The following is a 21,700-nucleotide window of genomic DNA, read 5'->3' on the forward strand; positions in this document are numbered from 1 at the left end:
TATTTACCGGACATATCAGCTCTAGTCTTTATAATTTCATAGAAATATTATTCATTTGGTTGCATTGGCAATCACAGTTCTACATGGAATTGAATCATTTGTTGTACAATTTCGAAAAACTTTTGCCAGAACAATCCTCTTCATTTTTTACAACACATAGACCAACGTTTTAGGAATTGTTTTAAACAAAATTGAATTGAGAGAATGCGGACACAGGCCAGTCACAAAAGGTCATAAAGTAGATAATCCTAACTACGTTAAGCTCAGGTCAGCTAAAATGATGTACAAGTAAAGCAAAATGGTTTAAATAAGCAAAAATCAAAACATTCATATGAATCACGTGAATACTGTTGCAAAAATATCTTTAAATACCTTGTTCGGAGTCAAACTTTATTACAACAACTGCATTAGCAGCATCAAATGAAATGTCTGTAATACTGCCATTCAAATCCTTTTGACTCTCAAAGTAAAGCTGCAAAAGGTCTAACTTATATCGGTTTATTAGATTCTCTGGTCCCCGAACTTCAATTGTATCTTTCGGGCCATCTTTGTACTCTCCATCACCTTCTTCATTGCCGCTCATTCTATGACCGTGTTTTATTACATTTTAAAAGCTGAAAAATATAATGACTAGATATATAGTCATGATATACATGTAAATACATGAGCAAAAATGTCCAAGATATCATGAGAAAACATTTGAACCGTCCGGACCATAGACGCGTTCTATCTGTTTCGCGAAGCTACAGCATATTTTATAATAAAACAAGAATTGAGAAAAAGAGCTTAATCATGCATAAGCATGCATTTAAATCGATGAAACAATGACTTGTAAATTATAAAACAAGAGCTGTCACCCAAGTGACGAATGCCCCCGAAAAGGTTTCTTAAGCATGCAGGTACATTGTATTATGAAAAGAAAAGAGAATGAAAGTAACTTATTGCTTAAAATTGTTCTTTGTATTATTGTACCTGTAATGTCTAATTGTGATAGCGTGAACCTTCAAAATATTAGTGTGACTTTGACCTTTGAAGAAGTGACGCGACAGAATATTGTTATGAGATAGACATTTGTGCCAAGTTATTTCAAAATCTCTCAATTCATGACAAAGTTACAGTCTGGACATGATTGTTGTGTAAGTTGGGACACACGGACGGACAAACGGACATAAGCCTTAGCCGCGACACATTGTCTTGATGTGGTAGACATTTTTGCAAAGTTATTTTAAAACCCTTCCATGCATTGACAAAGTTACAGTCCGGACATGAATGTGTTTCTTTCTTAAATTCTTCTCGAGAGCATGAGTACCTGCAAACTATAAGTGTGACTTTGACCTTGAAGGTAGGGACATGAGTTTTTGTAGCGACATGTCGTCTTGATGTGGAAAACATGTATGCCTAGTTATTTTAAAATCCTTTGATGCATGACAAAGTTACAGTCCGGACACGAACGTGTGTACCTATAAACTCTAATTGTGATAAAGTGAACTTCAAAATGGCAGTGTGACCTTGACCTTTGAGGTTACTAAGGTACGTGATTATTAAACGCATCACATCGTCTTGATGTGGTAGACATTTATGCCAAGTTCTTCTAAAATCCTTCCGTGCATGACAAAGTTACAATCCGGACATAAATGCGTGTTCCTATAAACGGTTATTGTTACAACGTGAAACTTCAAAATGTTAAAGTGATCTTGACCTTTAAGGTAGGGACAAGCTTATTAGACGTAACACATCGTCTCTATGTGGTAGACATTTATGCAAAGTTATTCTAAAATCCTTCGATGCATGAGAAAATTACAGTCCGGACACGATTGTGTGTACCTAATAATTCTAATTGTGATTATGTGAAACTTAAAAATGTTAGTGTGACCTTGACCTTTGAGGTAGGGACTTCATTCTTAGACAAGACACATCGTCTTGATGTGGTAGACATTTATGCCTAGTTTTTTTTTAATTCATTCGATGCATGACAAAGTTACAGACCGGACACGAGTGTGTGTACCAAATTTTTACTCTTATTGCGATAATGTGAAACTTCAAAATGATAGTGTGACCTTGACGTTTCAGGTAGGGACATTGTTCTTAGACGCAACACATCTCTCGTGGTAGACATTTGTGCAAAGTCATTTTAAAATCCATCAATGTATGACAAAGTTACAGTCCGGACACGAATCAAGTGGGGACGAACAGACGACAGACGGACAGACGGTGCGATGTCAATATGCCTCCCATCGGGAGCATAAAAATACTTAATCTTTGTAAACTTACAACGAGTACAATTACAAAAACAACAGGGCCAAGATGGCCCTAGATCGTTCACATGACCCATTCAACTGCCTAGACAAGGCATCCTGACCAAGTTTCATGACAGGTGAGTCACAAAAGTGACCACTAGAGTGTTAATAAGGTTTTTCCAAATTTGAGCAGCGTGACCAAGTTTGTTTTTTGTTTGTTTTTGGGTTTTACGTCACATCGACACATGATATCGTGATATCGCGATCTTTACTGGTGGAGGAAGACCTCAGGTGCCCTTCCGTGCATTATTTCAGGCACGAACGGGCACCTGAGTAGAACCACCGACGTTCAGTCAGCTAGCTGGATAGCTTCCTCACATGATAGGATCCAAAGTCCCTGTCGGGATTCGAACCCACAGCGATGAGGGGCAAGTGGTTTAAAGTCAACCGTACTTGACCCTAAGTGACCCACATTTAAACTTCAAAACAAATTCTCAGACCAATTTCCAGGATATTTGGATCAAAACAGTATCCAGTGTTAAGAAGATTTTTCTATTTTTAGCTCCTGGGACCTAGTTTTTCAACCGAGATGACCCATGTTCGAACTCATCTGAGCAATTACCCAGACAAGCATCATGACCAAATTTGATGACAAATGAATGAAAAATGTGACCAATAAGAGTGTTAACAAGGTTTTTCCATATTTGGGCGGTGTGACCTAGTTTCTTACCCCAGGTGACCCATATTCGAACATGTCATAGAAATCATCAACACAAACATTCAAACCAATTTTTAGGATATTAATATCAAAACAGTACCCACTAGAGTGTTAACAAGACTTCTCTATTTTTAGCTCCTGTGACCTAGTTTTTCATCCGAAATGACCCACTTTCGAACTTATCTAAGCAATTACATAGACAAGCATCCTGACCAAGTTTGATGACAACTGAGTCAAAAATGTGACAAATAAGAGTGTTAACATGGTTTTTCCATATTTGGGCGGTGTGACCTAGTTTTTGACCACAGGTGACCCATATTCAAACACGACCTAGAAATCATCAACACAAACATTCAAACCAATTTTCAGGATATTTGGATCAAAACAGTAGCCACAAGAGTGTTAACAAGATTTTTTTTTCTATTTTTAGCTCCTAAGACCTAGATGACCCATGTTCGAACTCCTCTAAGCAATTACATAGACAAGCATCCTGGCCAAGTTTGATGACAATTGAGTCAAAAATGTAACCACTAGAGTGTTAACAAAGTTTTTCCATATTTGGGCGGTGTGACCTAGTTTTTGACCGCAGGTGACCCATATTCGAGAATGACCTAGAAATTTTCAAAACAAACTTTTAGACCAATGTCCAGAATATTTGGATCAAAACAGTAGTCACTAGAGTGTTAACAAGATGTTTTTATTTTTAGCTCCTGTGATCTAGTTTTTCATCTGAGATGACCCATGTTCAAACTCATCCGAGCAATTACCTAGACAAGCATCCTGACCAAGTTTGATGACAATTGAGGCAACAATGTGACCACTAGAGTGTTAACGAACAAATGTGGACAGACGACAGTCAACGATCCTAAAAGCTTACCCTGAGCTAGCTCAGGTGAGCTAACAAGAGGGCAATGATAAACCTTATTTTGCTCACCTAGATATAAAGGCTCTTAAAGACAAGGAACCATCAATATTGTAAACAATAAATGAAAAGAAGATATCAAGCCTTAATCTTTAACCAATTTCACAATGTTAATATTTTCATTTGAAAAAAGTCACATGTAAAAAGTGTCTATTTTTTCTCATGATAATCAATAGTTACAATAGAATAATAAAAAACTGAATCCCTAAAGAACGCCAAAAAAAGGGGAAAATATAATTGTTGCATAGATTACTCGGTTATTTTGAGCGTGTTCATAGACGGTAAAGGGGAGTTTAAGCTACCTTCCACGCCGCCTATCACCAGCTTAAGCAGAATTCAACATAAAATATGAAAGTGGTGAGATTTTGAATTTAGAAACATCCTCTAATATGTTCATACGACGGTTAAAAGAACGCGTGTGCCTTAAACGAAAAACCAATGAGTTGAGCTGAATAAAATGAAATTTTGAAAGGGTGTCAGAGGCTAGGAAGCCTGTATATAACAGATAACAAATCAAGAGACAATTTAACAAGAGCACCGTTAAGGCGAGATAATATACGCTTGAATAGTAATTTTGCAAAGTACTCAAATAAAATTTATAAATTAGGGTAGACATTCAATCAAGAGACTTAAAGTTTGAAAAATGTATTATTTGAATTTTCCTTATGATTATATGAACTCAATGGTGTTAAGGGCATGATTCATATAACTTATATGGAGGTCTGCTAGGCAATTCTTTAAGCAAAATTAATTGTAATTATATTTTCGTTCGACAAGAAGGCAAGATGTGTTTTCCCGAATTACTCGGTCTTTATAAAACAAGTGACTCCCGGTTTAGGGCCAATTTTGACCTGAGGATCAATTGTTGAAAACTGAGTACCGCTCATTCAAACACTTTCAAGTGTTAAAAAATGAGACTACTGTTCAATGCATAGAGGTAATATTTGCAGAACAGTTCTTATCTTGCTGCCACAACTTATTATCTTGAGGCCTTACATTATCCCATCTGCCTCTAAACTAACCAAAAGAAATGTATTTTATGCGTCTACATAGGCCCGTGTATATACTCCAACACAATTTCTACAGCACATAGCCTCGAGGCATGCAGTGTTTGCACGGCTGACAGAGTTTGATATTTCAAATAAAACCAATAAGGTATGTTGATAGTTTACAACTTACAGTCTAAGTAAGAGTGATTCATCTGAAAATGGTTTCTTTAAATTAATACCTGAAATATGACAGTATCTCAGATATGTTAGGATCAAGAAGTTCATTCTGATTTGAAGTACTTAAAGTAAGACGCTGTTTGCTTGACGCACATAAAAATATTATGGAAGATTGAGTTAAAACAATAACACAGTCACTTCTTTCTACAGGGGTCTGAGGGGAAAAAGTTAAATGGTGGTTTCCGGGTGAATTTTAAATCACATTTTATTACACAAGTGTAAACACATTTTTCACAATTTTTTAACTTAGAGGATTTCCACTGAGGTCCAAATGCCTGAACATAAAATTTGAATTTTCTGCTAGGGCACTTAAAACAGGAGAAAGATAAACAAAGGAATATTAAAAATACACTAAAATAAATAAAATTCATATTATTTTGTTATCTTTAGCCCGGTTTATATGAACTTTGTAACCTTATTAAATTTTGGCCGTTTTTTCACAATGAGAATAATTATTGTGGAAAAATAGAATGAGTAAAGGGAACACTATTTTTAGTCACGTCATGTAAAAAACCCACAGAGAAGCCCCTTTAAAACATATTTCCTAGGATCGATCGCTTAAGAAAATATATAATAACAAGAGTAATCTGATATCACGTTTGTCGCCTCATGATAGCCATTTGTATGTTGCAGCTTCTGTGTAGCAGGAGACATATAACAAGAGGGCCAAGATGGCCCAGAGTCGCTCACCAGAAACAACTGCTTTTCAGTGTTGGAAATTATCCATTTGAAATTTGATTAAAGACTACCTAAGAATGCTAAAGACAAAGTTTTGTGATCATCCATCCATTAGTTCTGTAGAAATAGATGAAATGTGCCAATCAAATTAATATGAGCAAACTTGATAGAAGACAACCCAAGAATGCTACTCTTACAAAAATCATTGAACCTTAAAACACAGATAATATGCCTTACTTGACGTTATACCTATCATTCCTGTGAAAAATGATTCGCTCACCAGAAACAACTGCTTTTCAGTGTTGGAAATTATGCATTGTCAATATTTTCTGATATTAAATTTGAGCAAAGAATATGTTTTAGTTTAAACAATAATTTGAAGAAACGCCTTGACCTGGGGCATTTAAGCTTTAGGTTAAACGGGGCCAATCAAATTAGTATGAGCAAACTTGATAAACAACTACTTAAGAGAATGCTACAAAGTTTGGTCATCATCTATCATTTATTTAAGTAGGAAATGATGTTCGAAAGTTTTCTATTTTTAGCTTTAATGGCCCCTAAAAGGGCGTATAAATAAAATATGAGCAAACTTGATAAAAGAGTACCTAAGAATGCTACGGACAAAGTTTGGTGATCATCCATCAATTAGTTCTGTAGAAATAGATGTTTAAAGGTATTTCTTTTTTTTAGCTTTAGTGGCCCCTTAAACGGGCCAATCAAATTAATATGACTATGAGCAAACTTGATAACAGACTGCACAAGAATGCTACAGAGAAAGTTTGGTTATCATCCATCAATTAGTTCTGTAGAAGAAAACGTTTAATGGTATTTCTATTTTTAGTTTTAGCGGCCCCTAAAAGAGACAAATCAAATTAATATGAGCAATTTGATAGAAGACTACCCAAGAATGTTACAGACAAAGTTTGGTGATCATCCATCAATTAGTTCTGTAGAAGAAGATGTTTAGCTTAGAGACCCCTAAAACTGGAGCCAATCCAATTAATATGAGCAAATTTGATTAAATACTACCTAAGAATGATACAAAGTTTGGTGATCATCCATCAATTAGTTCAGTAGAAATAGACGTTGAAAGGTATTTCTATTTTTTAGCTTTAGCGGCCTCTAAAAGGTGCCAATCAAATTAATATGAGCAAACTTGCTAAAAGACTACCAAAGAATGCTACAGACAAAGATTGGTGATCATTCATCCATTATAATTAGTTCCGTAGAAATAGTCGTTTAAAGGTATTTCTATTTTTTGCTTTAGCGGCCCCTTAAAGGAGCCAATCAAATTAATATAAGCAAATTTGATAGAAGACAACCAAAGAATGCTACAGACAAAGTTTGGTGATCATCCATCCATTAGTTCTGTAGAAGAATATTTTTAACTGTTGTTTTTTTTTTTTTTAGCCCTAGAGACCCCTAAAAGGGGCAAATCAAATTCATATGAGCAAAATTGATAGAAGACAACCAAAGAATGTTACAGACAAAGTTTGGTGATCATCCATCAATTAGTTCTGTAGAAGACATTGTTTAAAGGTTTTTCTATTTTTAGCTCTGTTCATCCCTAAAATGGGGTGATTGAAATGGCATGAGCAAATTCAAATGACTGTCACAAGGATGCTACAGATATAATTTGAAGTAAATCTGCCAAGCAGTTGCAGAGAAGAAGAAGATTGCTGACGCATGACGACGGACGCCTGACGCCGGAGCATCTCCCTTTGATACTAATAGCTCATCCTGAACCTTCGGTTCGGATGAGCTAAAAATGATTAACAGTGCAAAACGCTTTTTTATTCAAGGGCCAAAAATCATTCAACTGGAAAACTGTTTAATACATGCAAAAACGTCGGGTATCTATCAATCATGTAAAGTTTCGTTTAAATTGCACAAGTAAATAAGAGAACAAAATAAAAAAAACTTGTGTTGCTTTTTTCCGTGAACACGAAGGCAAATCCTTAACTCTGGAGTAGCTGTTGAAATATTTTTAATGACGGGGAAAGAGCTTTTTCATTTAAATGTCCAAGAATTATTGTGATTTGTTTAGGATCATCTAGTGACTGTAGAATAAATTTTACGTCTTCATAAAGACAAGTTGTTGAGACTGATGGAGACCTGTTTATCAAGGAAAAGGTAAGAGGCTCAGGAAAAACTCGATCAAACTTTACTTCCATACATTCAATGTGCTTAAGTCTTGGTACGTCATTTTTGCAGTTTTGATGTTCTTTAAATAGCAAGCTAGGACATAGAAATTCTTTTGTTATTCAGGCTGGGTTATTATCTTGACATGACAACAAATAGTTTTGAAGATAATGAGTGGAAAACATTCTGTCATTTAAGGTCCCTATGGACTTGACCTTTGGCCTAAAGACCCCAAAATTGATAGGGGTCATCTACTTGTTATAACCAATCAAATTTAAAATATAAAGACCTTATGATAAATAGTTTTCAAGATAATAGTGACCAAGATAAAATAGAGGGAACTAGAATCCCTAAAAAAGTCCACAATGGCAAAATTGAAAATGTTACATTTCCATTATTATTCTGCCTGTTCATGATCGATACTTTAAAGTGCAAGCTACTGTTCCATACCATATAATTGGCTTAAGAAGAATTCAACATTTAAACATAGTTATGGTTAAATTTTGAATTTAACAACATCAACATATGTGCTCATACGGCGGTTATCATGGAACTTTCAATGAGATACGTTAGTGCAATTTCATGAAAGCTACCTATGGTCCCCAAGTATAATAATGCATGTGTCTTTGAAGAGGAAACAATGGGCGAAAATGAATAAAATTGAATTTGGAAAGGAGACCAGGTTGATGATCAGAAACATATAGTTGAAGTTTGAAGTAATACATAAAGAAACAAGAAAAGCATTGATGCAAAGCATCAAAGGGCGTCCAAGTAGGAATGCAGCAGGTAAAGATGAACTTGTAGACATATGATGACAAGATGTCTTATAAAGTTTTAAATGGTTACTTGGTTTTTACCAGAATTGTATATCACTTATGAATGAACGGACGAAAGACATTGTTCATTATGAACTTTGGCATGCTAGAGATTAGAATATTACTTGTTATTTCTTTATGATCGTGATTATTAATAGCAACGGATATACATGTATACAATCATTTATTACCCATATGTGTAACGCATGATCAACACCACACTTGTGTAATTGTCCCTTATTATCTTATCGCTATTAGCGAAGACCCCTTCTTAAGGTATCTGTTCACACTTAGTAAACATATGACACTGGTTATATTAACCATGTTGATCATGTTGAGCATAATTGTTTATTATACAATAATTGTAATATCTATTTTAATAAAAAAATACAGATTTTATGAATATTGTTTTCTTTTCTTTTCTTTTTTTTTTGTGTTTTATGTGCTATTTTAATACTGAGTTTTTATGTTTACTACTCTTTTTTTTATTCAAATTGTAAAATAAATTTTAGGAATTCAATTGTCATATTGACCGACGATTATAAGTCAAAACTTAACTGGAAAAAGTCAGTAAATTATGGTTAATCTTTCAATATATAATATTGTTTATTCTTAAACCATGTACATGTACATTTGTATTTTTCTTTATCATTGTTTTTAAACTATCAATCAATTGAATAATTCATAAAATCTAATTTGTAACTTTGAATAATTCCTCGGCATCTTTACTAAACACGAATAACAAATAAATAAAATGTTTCAAAGTTGATAGTGTCATATTAATACCATAAAAATGTACCTTTTTTCTCAATTATTGTACATATTTATGTTTCTTATCTCATATAGATAAAATGAAACATGCTATTGTTGTTGTTATTTTTTTTCGAATTGTATGTTTACCCTCACATTATATTTTGCCGTTGTGTGACAGTAAACAGGCCTAGCAGTACTATTAAAACTGTTCGCTGAAGTCTCTTTAGCTAAACGTTTTTATATTGGAAGTACTGTAAAAGTTAAGTATGACCGTCGATTTGGTAGTAACCTAATTATAGTGGGTGTCTTTAATTTTAAAAACGAAAGTAGGAAGCTTTTCGTTACGTTTACAAACAATGATAATAATGTCAACGTTGGCGCAGTAGTTTACTATTGTGTTTGCTAGAAATTACTCATGGGAAGAAATAAATATGCACTTACCCAATTAAATGGAATATATCAGTATTGATCGAACTAAGTAGCCAGAAATTTACTTCCTCTTCCGATTTCAAATTGTTTACCGGCTGTACAATAAAAGTTCATATTAAGACTGGGAAACAGTCAAAAAGCATATCTTAACGACCGTTTTACTACGCAGTGGTCCCCCTTTTCTTCCTGCACAGAATACTAAGTACATCATTAAATATACTTTCAGCTAATAACAACCAAGGTATGTATTTCACAACTTAGTGTTTAAAAAATAGACATGTTTAATTTCGATGACACCTTTCATATAGTAAATTTAATGAAAATTTCAAAACAAAATATATAGCTCATTTGTTGCCCTGTGCATATCGCAGGAAAGCACAGTCATTTCTAACACTTTAATTTAAGTTATTTAAACGGAACAACTAAAACGGTTATGAAAATGATGCAAAAATATCCCAATATTAGTAAAACAACACTTTTTATATTGTTTGAAAACATTTGAAGGTCTTGAGTAATATAACAAACGCATGGTTTAGCTTTTTTATTTTTTGCGGAGTCCAGTTAATTAATGCAAATAGATATAAAATAAAAAGAATCTCTTAGACTACCTGAAATGCCATCTGAATGATTCTGACATAACAGTATATATGTTTTCATGAAATCGATTTTTTTATTTGAAAATGTTTATTAAATCGAAGGATTGCCATGTTGATAATATTGTGTATTGACTCGTATCTACGAAACTATGTATATACATACATGTACATCCCTCGAGTATAAACAGTTGTAGCGGTAAACTCGATCAGACTTAACATTAGTTAACACATGAATGATATCAACTTAGACAGAAATTTGGCAAATAATTCCAAATGTTAGAGAAATTTTTTAAACCTGCTTTAAAATATTTAAAGTTTGAGAATAAAATTGTGTCACAAAAATGCTTTATTTGATTGAACGGTCTTTCATGCAAATCTCAGAAAGTTGATGATCAACCTTTTAGCACAAAATGGCAATACTATTGTTATGCGCTTTGATTGGACACTTCATCTCTCCTTTACTCGGTTTTTGACTTGGTTCGTGTATTTGAAATCAACAAGATTATTGATTGTCTATAAATAACTAAACAAAACTATTGTCCATGTACTGTTGAAGTTAACCGTTGTAAACATAGCATGGATCAGTGCACTTCAGAAAAGGTAAGTCATGTGTGTATGGATAGTATTGTAATACTTATTGGCCATACGTCTTACAGCGAGATGTTGTAGTGTAGTGATAGCGCGATGGTCTACCAACTAATCAGGTGCGGGTTCAAATCCCAGCATAACATTTTTTTTTAAATAATTTTTTATTCAATGTACAGGTACTCAATTGAGCTTTTGTGCTACACGTGTAATAAGGGCTTGCAACGAAAATCATTTATTTATTGCGAGCACGCAATCCTGGGCTGTTTTTAATCACCTATTGAGGTACTCTCTTGGCACTGGAGACGAACACGCCAGTGCCAGCGCGACTTGAGTGCCACAGAGGTTGAAGGCATTGTTTGATTGATGAATTAAATTGAATTTTAACTTATTATATATGCTATAGCATTCTCGTGAATAAAAAACATGGACAGTTTATATACATGTACAAAAAATGTAAATAGAAAATAAATAAATTAGAAAATAAATAAAATAGAAATTGAATGAATAAATAATAAAATACAAAAGGCCTAATAAAAGTATTACCCCCTTGTTGGATTTGAACTTACGACCTTCCGCATGCAAAACAATCACCATAACCACTACACTATCAGGCCAGATAATATTCATTTTCCTGTTTTCCTGGTAATGTGTTTTCGTACATGGCTTTTTTCCTGCCACCCCTATGTACTTTTAGATTTAAGATTTCCCATTCTCGATCATATTTGAATCGACAGTATAAGTTAAGCGTTGACACTTTTTGTCTCACAAAAAGTGAGGTAATAAAATTGTTTTGTGTAATTACACATATATTGTAGAGAATTTAATTGGAATGATCGTTTGGACGATGTTTTTGTGCTACTCATGCGGCGCTTAACGATGTCCGTATCGTTGACAGTCTGTGGGCTTGAATTGTCGTAGCATATCACTTCATGTCAATCATAACATACTGTGGCGAAAATCTACTGCGTCTGGCGGCATATCTACATTTATTACTGAATGACAATGTCAATATAATCTGTTTTGGTTGCTTGAAAAGGTCAGGATTGCCTAACTGAAATGAATATGATTTGGCCCTCTGTGTTTTTATCAGCAAACCCTTTTCCCTTTTGCTTAGATTTGGTGTCCCTTTCGAGTACAAATAAACCATTCAATAGACAAGTAGTAATTTTAGTTAATGTTTTTTTTTTTTCAAAAGCTGTCGTAGTCTTCATTGTTTTACCATCTGCCTTTCACCGTTCCATCGTTTTATTGGGTTAGTGGGGTATCTTCAGATATTTAGAACCGAAACTGCTTACGAATTGCAATAGAACGGCGATGTGTTGTCAGACTTACGAATTTAGAACATTCAGAAAATTTATCAAGGTGCGATATAACATTTTCTGCAGTCAACAATCCTTACATGGTACTTGGCAACTTTTTTAGGACTGTCAATTCGTCTGCGAGCTGCCGATAAGAGCTATAGCTGGCATCATACACACATGCCTCTCTATCAAGTTAATGAGAAAATGTTTATAACCCCGAACGCATCAGTGTATTTCTTGTTATGTTTGACATTTTAAGTGAAGTCAGCGAAAACTTACATGTGCTATAACATTCTTTGATATTCATCAGGGGCTGACGTCGGTACAAGTCCAATTTGTCTACAAGTTGACATTATGAGGTTCCTTCAAAATAGGGTTAAACGCCTTATAAAATGTTTAAGGAATAACTGTATTACACATGGACAAAAATATACTGTGAAATGACAGAAAGGTACCACAAACAATTTCGAAACATAACTTAAAACTATGTATGTGATAACTAGAAACTTTAGGGCAACATGACAATTGCTTCTGATGTCAAAAGAACGGGATGAGAAAATATTTCTTGTAATACTGCATGAAACGTATCCATTGTTTTTATGAAAGTAAAAAAGTGAATACGAAGTTATACTCATAACATGAAATGTGTTAGAAATATTAGGCTCGAAACTTTGACCCTAATTCCTTACTCAATCACTCAATCAAGTGCTTTAAACATAATATAAACAGTGGTTTCGAGGGTGTCAATGCAAGGCACAAGAACCAAAGGTTGTATTCTCTCAAATAGAATTCCTAGTCGCAGTACTAAACCACTGACAAATACCACATCATCTCTCTGGTTTTATATGCACAAGAAGGAAATTGAGCATTCAAGTTTATTCCAGAAAATCAAACAAGCTATAATGACACAAAAGTTAACGTTAACACGATCAAATTGATTTAACAGTAGTATTTCATATTGGTCGTGGTAATATTTAAGAATAAATTACATGCATTTCAAAGAAAACTCTGTTTAGTCATAGTCATCTAACCCATTTCATCTTAAGAAATGACATGGTTTACAAAATTATTATCAGAAATGATACACAACCCTTAAAAGAATATGTTTTTCTTCGGCAGTAACATAATTTAAGCATTGATCCAATTACTGAACAATTAAGTAACTGTTTTGTTTCAGGTGTTTCTTTATGTTAAAGAGTTAATGAATAATTTAAATAACCTTATTTACGAAATATCCACCACCAATTAACAATTTTACTGAAGTTATAAGGTACCGCTAAAGCTCAGTTGGTTAAACCACTGATTATCATTCCTGAGGTCCCGGGTTCGATCCTGGGTTACACCTTTGGGATTTTTCAGAGACACTTTCAGTGTTTCCCACCTAACTAGAGGTGTACTGGTAAGAAACCCAGGTAATCCTCGCATGTATCAGTGCTATACACTGGGCATGTAAAAGAACCAAGGGGTCTATTCAATAAGAGCTAGGGACTGGTTCCCGGATTCCCTTGTATCTTATATCTGTCTCTTAAATGTATACAATGTATACCTGCTTAGAGTGATCGAAAACGATTTTAAAGCAGTATGATGTAGAAAAACCAGTATGATGTAGAAAAAATATAAATAAAGTGCTACATGTCATTAAGAACTCTATCTTGCTATATATTTGTGTTTATTCTGACAGAAAACAATAAAGTACATGTACTATACAAGAATGATAAATTTCAAAGAAAGTTAATCAAATGAAACAAGAAACATCATAGTAATACAAGTATTACCACTACCATACAAGCTTAATGTACTCATACAAGTTCAGTCGAACTAATGACAGAATAATTATTCTTTTATGATTATATTGAAAATAGTTTAGTACAAGTACGGCCAATATTGATTAAACTCAATCATTCGTATACAGTTATCTTATGTGTGATGCTGTGAAAATATCTATCACAGTTTTTATTTGTTTCGGTCGTCAGACCAAACAAATAATGGTAGCGAAATTTCAGACCCTGATCTTCTTATTTGCAAATGCCGAAAGTAGTCCAAACTCCTCGAAGCGGTTACTTCCTTTTATATGTACATTGACGCCGAAAAATTAAGGGGAGATCACTGCGTAAAGGGCAAATTAATTTCCGTAACGAAAAAATAGTTCCCGATTGGTCGAAGATTTCAAATATTGTGTTATTCTTATAGATATACAAGCTTATATTCATTCCATGCCTATTTACATCAGTATTAAACAACAGGTTTACCGTGAACAAAATATATCGACATTAATTAGGGTTACAAACTCTAATTAAGAATAATATGGTATTCTTCAGACTGTTATCTTATAACTAGCCGTGGTCGAGGAGTATACAAGCTCGCTTTAAAAGCGAAAGGTCCGGAATTCAAATCCCAGTTCAGGCAACTCATGTTTTGTTTTTGTTTGTTTGTTTTTTAATTGATTAAGCCAAATAAACATTGAATTGAATATCAGTGTTGCAATTAGTCTTATAGCCAATTTACTATATTTATAACACTGGAAACAAAATTTGGTGACACTTTACAAACAAATTGGTTTATAATCTCACAACCTTCACCTTTCTGACATTCTGAGACCCAAACAAATTCAGCGCGTTCTGTGCTTTGATTATAGGGGATATTGAAGGTGTGTAGGTTAATCAAATCATCTGGCGAGCAAAAAATGTTTTATTCAACGAGTTTACTAAATTTAGTAATGAATCAACATGAATATAATATTCTATTTATACATATATAAAAAAGGACGGTTTAAAATGTTAATGAGCCACTTTCACTGACGCGCCGTGTGTTAGGCCGGTATTCCAGCTATACGGGAACGTGTAGCGTGAACGTGAAGCGCGAACGTGAAAAATTAAACAAACGATTTTCTAGTGTATGTATTCCTTTTCGGCGTGAGCGCGACGTGAGCGTGAAACGTGAATTTATGACAGGTGACTGTGTAACGCGAGCGTGAAACCGATCGCTACTTGTAGTGATTTTTCGCGTTCACGGCATTCACGGACGAGGAGCCACCATGAAAGGTAAATGCAACGGAAAACTTATTAAAGCACTTAGGAAATGCCCTATACTGTACGACCTGTCCCTAAAGGATTACAAGGACACAGACATCAAAGACCGGTGTTGCAGACAACTGCTGACTCAACATTCTTGGCTTGAAAGTACGCCTAACATAAATTAATTTCAGTTGCAAAACAATGTTAATTTAAGTGTGTGTACTTTTTGCAAGCATGCTTATAACAATTCTGTTGAAATTACATAATTTACATTTTTTTTGTCATTACGGATGACTTGAAACATTTTTTTTTTGCATTAAATACATTAAAAATACCCAGTTATCAAGCATATTTATAAACAATTGCTTTCACACTAACCGGATGAATGGAATAGTGTGGGCGTGAAAACTCACGCCTCACGTTCATGTTTCACGCACACGTTAAACGTTCACGTCGCGCTCCCGTATGAATGGAATACCGGCCTTACACTAACATAAGCGCGCTTTATCGCTATGTTTGCATAAATTATAACGGAAATTATGTCACATCAAAGTGTTATTACACTTTACTAATGTAATATCGTTTTATCAAATGACTTTATTACACACCTGCACCTTAGTTTATGTGATAAACGTATTTACGGTATCTATAGTATAATGACTTTCAAATCTATATAAGAATGGTTGCTAGTACTATGTATATGTTAGTGTTCATCCGTGCTGTTCTACAGAAATTAGAAACTTCGACGGGAGCGATAGCGACAGGAGAATGTTTCTAATTTCTGTAGAACAGCTAAGGATGAAGACTAACATATTTAGTGTCAAGCTTTATTTGGCCCTTGATTACGTCACTATGCGCTACTATGAAGCACTATGAAAAATAGAAGGCGACTATGAAAGGATTTCAATATAGTATCGACTTTCTTTCTTCTATGAAAATTAACACACATAATTTTTAAGAAATACAGCGTTATCATTGGATGACAAATAAAGCTGGACACTAAGTAGTATTCTAACACGCCTCGTGATATAGTCACTTTACATAAAGAAGAGATTGAAAGCAAACGGTATTAAACAGACAATAAGCACTGGTTATGGACTACATGTATATGCGGCTGTTTTTTTAATACATATTCTCCCTCCGATGACAGGGATAAACAAAGCCTTTTAAGACATTAACAATAACGCATTTTCATCGACATTTTCCGTTCTTAATATGTGTTCTTTTCATTTGATGATACAAGTCATCTTATATACGGTAAGACCATAGTTTTCTCCATATCAGTTGATATAAATTATATGCAATTCGCAAACAGCATCTCATTCATGAAGGTACCAGAATGACATTTTAAACGAGCAAGGGTGGGGGATTATTATGATTAATGGAGCATTGATGTAAACCAAATACAATCCAAATTGACATGCAACTTTTAAATTTCATGAATTATTAGGTGAAGCAATTTTTATTACCATTTCTTTTGTTTAATCAAATATACATAAGCTTCAAAAGGGTGCAAAATCGAACAGCTCAATTCGAAAATCGTCAGCGGAAACAATCTCTCCAAAACGAGCATTGGTAACCTACCTTATTTTGCCAACATAGAATCGAAATAATATCGGTCTAAGCGGTGTTAATCGGGCATTTAACACTGGTCAAAAAATATTTACCACTCAGGCCTGAGACCGATAATAATTCTTAAACAACTAGATCTACAGCAAAAATTTAAGCATAACCAATGCTTTAAAAGTATTAAAGCAATCATGCAAATTGTAAGAATAACATCTGTTACACAAAAATAATCAATGCCATATAATTAATATTACTTTCATACAATATATAATCAACAATTAAAGAAATATACTACTACAATAATACTAGCACAGTTACTGTTATACAAGTATAATCACAGTCATTGAAGAACAATCACAAGTTTACATGTCAACATACTACAATATTACCATAATGTCTACGATACAAGAAATCATTTCACACAAGTATGATCACTGTCTTTAGAATACAATCATAGCCAATGCCATATAAATATATAACCACTATCAACAAGTATCATTTTCATACACATAATTACTTTAAAATTATCCATTATATAATGCTGCATGTTTGTAACGTCGCTTTTCGTTGAATAATCGAGAGGGTTATATAGTTTTATATGCACAATTGCTTCAATTGAGGAAACAATCTAACCTTATCACTCTAAAAAAAAAGTTTGCTGTAATAAAAATTCGTTATAAAAATTCTTGGAAGGTTATATGACCGAATATAAAGGGTTGCAATTTGACCTTTTCCAAATATATGCATGGCCATATAACCTGACAAAAATCTTTATAACTTAAATAATAAAAGTAGCTTTATTTTCATGGGATTTATCAACGTCAGAACCAGTTTCATACAATTATAGCAATAAAAAATAAGTATATACACGTGATTTTGTTTACAGAAGAAACGTCACAACCATACAAATGAAATCAATTCCCTACAAGTACACATCAATGTATGTATAATCTTATTCAAACAAATAAGTTCAATCAATTTATTCAGTATAAATCAAACGTAAAAAAATCATAACATCTCTAAGAGGTGTTATGTGATTATGTGTTTATGTGATTACGTTTATATTCACTTTAACTCAAGTATTATTACTTACATTCAATACAATCACTAATTTATCTGGTTAAAAAAAAGCAAAATCATGAATAGCAGAAGTACAAAATTAAAGTTTTTACATTACATAATTCACAAAAATAAACAAGAAGAATTATATTTTTTATAATAATACATATACCAGTAAGAAACAGATAAACAAAGAAATATTAATATTTGTACATGCAATTATATAACAGTCATAAATTACATATATGCACACCTAGTAGATAAGACATTATCCATTGATGTCCAAATCATTATTTTTGTTTTCTAGATGTATGGTCGTGGCACTTTACATTAACAAAAGGAAAACCAAAGCTGACATAATCGTTATGAGTTCATTCTTTTAATTTGAATTTGAAAGTCTAACATTTAAGTAAGATACCTACAAATTTATGGTCAAAATCCACAAAAAAGTGTTATTAAATTTGTTTTAGAAATGTGTGGATAGTCACAGTTCATTTTCTTTTTTGTTTGCTTGTTTGGTCAAAATATTATTAACTTTTCTATTCCATCAACTATATTTTCTTTGTTAATAAGTGAGAAATGGTTATATTGTCAATTTTGGCATATTAACTGTTATATTTATGTATAAAATGAATGTAAATGATTATTTAAAATCAAGTGATTTGCGCTCTTTAAGATATATAATTAGTATTCACAACAATTTTTTATTTTAATAAATACAAGCATTTACTAGATGGATTTTTCGTTGCTTTGAATATTTCGAATGAATATATTTTATAAAAAGCAACTATTTCTACTTAATTTTCATAATTGGAAAATGGAAATACACAGTTAATCAAGGCTCTCTAAATATTAATATGCTAATTGCTAGCCTTTTTATATGCTCATACCTATAACCATTTTAGCTTATTTTTGTGTCTTAAGAATACAAACTTTTATACGCATATCTAACATTTATAGAATTGAAAATCTTTTTAAGCGAACTCTTTCCTCCGTCTTACAAGCTTTAGATATAAAAGGAATGTGAAAAATCTAGCAAATTCATTCTTCATAACTTAAACAATGCATTTACTATCTGATATCTGAAATAAAACATTTAATCCCTTAATCGAGTATCAAGTCAGCTAAATGGCACATTGTTAACATCAATGCAAAAAAACAACAACAACTCACAAACATACATGTGTTAACATACAAATATTACACGATTTGTTATAATGTGGAATTAAACAGAAAAAGTATATTTAGATCTGAACAAATTAGAATAATCATTGTATATACACGTATCATGTCTTTCATAAAAAAAGAAACACCACTTTATCTACAAAATTCACAAAAAGTCTCACCATATACAAACAGAAAACCCTATAACAAAAATTGTCTAAGTAGTAAATGTTATAATATAGGCAGGATATGCCTGTGTGTCATTAAATATTACAAACTCCAAAGGATTTTTTATATCATCAACAACACAATCGTATAAGATTGTTGGATTTTTGCTATCCACTGGTGGCAGGTATCTCATTTTCATTCCTTTCGTCCCTGGGTAGAGCTGGCCTGTACATAAATGAAAAATGCAAATGTTTTAATGATAAAATCGCATTTCATTTTGTAAATATTAATCAGCCACACTCCTCTGTTATATATGCTAGTAAATGTACATATTATTTTTCACTTTCATGTATATTCAAACAAAAGTTCAGGTTGAAAATAGTTTATAAATGATTTAATAAAGACCCGAGTAGAATTAAAGATAAGGACCTTAAACACTATCACTGTTAATTCAAATAAAATTACCTGTCAACGCTTTCACAAGGAACATATATCCTTTGCTGCCTGGACCTAAATTTGCACCAGAAAGCCACCCTCTCGCTGAGTAAGAAGCATCGGAAGCAAAGTATACACCTTCACCATACCATGGAGTACCTAAAAAGCGAATCAATTTATCATCATTCATACTCAGAGACGACTATAGGCATATAAAGATACGACGATCGTGTTCAATTAAGTGAGTTAAAACACTTTTTGCACAAATAAGAAAAGTTACATTGTGCAAAATTTGGCAAATTCGTAGCATGTCTCAGTTAAACCATCGAAGCTTTAATTGATGTCCAGAATATTTCTCATCAATTCATCGAAACTTCACTGACAGTTTCACTACTACATGAACAAGTGCATATTAGCAACGTTTTATAGCTCAAAGCTCATAACTTTATTTTTTGTCCAGGCTTTCTTTCATAAACCATTGACCGGAATACATCGAAACTTCATAGACAGATTCACAACCAAATAAGAAATAGATATATGCAAAATATTTTTGTTCAACCATCTCATGTTTAATATTTGTTCAGACTATCTCAGCAACCATTGACTGGAATACATTGAAACTTCAGGCGAAAATTGACAAACTATAAGAGTTGTACATATTTACATGTGATTCACTGGGTTTTCAAAAAGTTTGCCCTTTAATGTATTTGTAACCTTTGTACTGAAACTTTTTCAGCATCAGATTCTGATTCTCCAAAACCAAAAAGGTTGTGCATGTTGCAGCAAGCTCCGGTAAGTTCATTTAGATCCTATCATGACTTTTATGCACTCAAAGGCAGGCAAAATGTTGAAGCACTATCTGTCCTGTTCTCCATGCCTTATCCCGGTTGCAACTACTTTAATTTGATTTAAACATTCAATAAAATTGGTTTTAACACAAAGTGCCAAGTGCCGTGTGGCAACTATAAAATGTATCCACGTACTTTACATCAGATTTGTTACATTTGTATGTGGCCTTTGCGAGCATTGATTCCAGCAGATTATAGTTGAAGATTGATTACTGCTCAAGTCGACGCTATGGGACGTGAGAGATGATCACTTTTAAATTATCTCTCATGAACAGACTCAATCAAACCGAATTTGCAATTCTTTTAAATACTGATGATTTAAATGCTCCCCCAGGATCATCACGTTTCAAGATTTGTGTCATCAAACCTATGTTTTTAATGGTTAATGTGTATCCAACGCTTGAGTAGCAACTCTCCAAATAAAATAAATTATTTATGTATATGGTTTGAAAAAGCACCATTTCGTCTGCACTTTATCTCCACAATCAATGTCTTATTTCAATGAAACATTCAGTGAATTCAAGTCGATTTATGTACAATGCCCAACAGTTCGTCTGTCTGTCCATCCATACGGTACACTGTTGTCCGCACTTCATCTCCATATTAAATTTTCGGATTTGAATTAAACCTTCATTGAATTTATTTTCGTAAATCCTTCATTTGCATATCTTTGATATAACTCATATGGATCAAAACAATTTTAGATATGGTCCAATGAATGCTCAATATATAGTCTGACATGTTAATGACTTTGGAAGGTTTTTAACCCTAGAAATAATTATTAGTTACAAGGAAGAGGTATAAGTGTTCCCGCACCCAGTCTTTACATCCCAAACTGAAGATCCTTAGGGAAATTCATAGGTCTGTAGTGGTACAAATGTCTTTGTTACGAGCATTTATACTTTGTCTTTTAGGAATTGTCTTCGTCCTTCATATATAGAAACACATCAAGGTGGAAATATTAACTATAAAGTCTATTTTTAATTCTTGCTGCTCTGTTTTATCAGTTCTAAGTAATAATAAGAGTATACTCATATT

The 21,700-nt window shown here is 33.2% G+C and overlaps 2 protein-coding genes across 3 annotated transcripts in view; both read right to left on the reverse strand.

Moving 5' to 3' along the window:
- Positions 1-10,013, reverse strand: part of LOC132734976 (protein mono-ADP-ribosyltransferase PARP14-like) — a 52,904-nt gene extending 42,891 nt beyond the window's left edge. For both annotated transcript variants that reach the window (XM_060721886.1, XM_060721893.1), the window contains exons 1-2: positions 9,933-10,013; positions 373-614 (exon numbers count right to left, since the gene is read on the reverse strand). In XM_060721886.1, the coding sequence (XP_060577869.1) occupies positions 373-583 (211 nt within the window). In that variant the 5' untranslated portion in view covers positions 584-614; positions 9,933-10,013. The remainder of the gene's footprint in view (positions 1-372; positions 615-9,932) is intronic.
- A 4,379-nt stretch (positions 10,014-14,392) lies between these two features.
- LOC132734967 (protein mono-ADP-ribosyltransferase PARP14-like) overlaps positions 14,393-21,700 on the reverse strand; it is a 56,542-nt gene continuing 49,234 nt past the window's right edge. Inside the window, exons 28-29 of the mRNA XM_060721876.1 lie at positions 19,845-19,973; positions 14,393-19,604 (exon numbers count right to left, since the gene is read on the reverse strand). Of these exons, the coding sequence (XP_060577859.1) occupies positions 19,429-19,604; positions 19,845-19,973 (305 nt within the window). The 3' untranslated portion in view covers positions 14,393-19,428. The remainder of the gene's footprint in view (positions 19,605-19,844; positions 19,974-21,700) is intronic.

The sequence above is a fragment of the Ruditapes philippinarum genome, unplaced genomic scaffold (assembly GCF_026571515.1).
Source record: "Ruditapes philippinarum isolate M1 unplaced genomic scaffold, ASM2657151v2 ctg6347_1_1_1_1, whole genome shotgun sequence".
In the NCBI taxonomy this organism is placed as follows: Eukaryota; Metazoa; Mollusca; class Bivalvia; order Venerida; family Veneridae; genus Ruditapes; species Ruditapes philippinarum.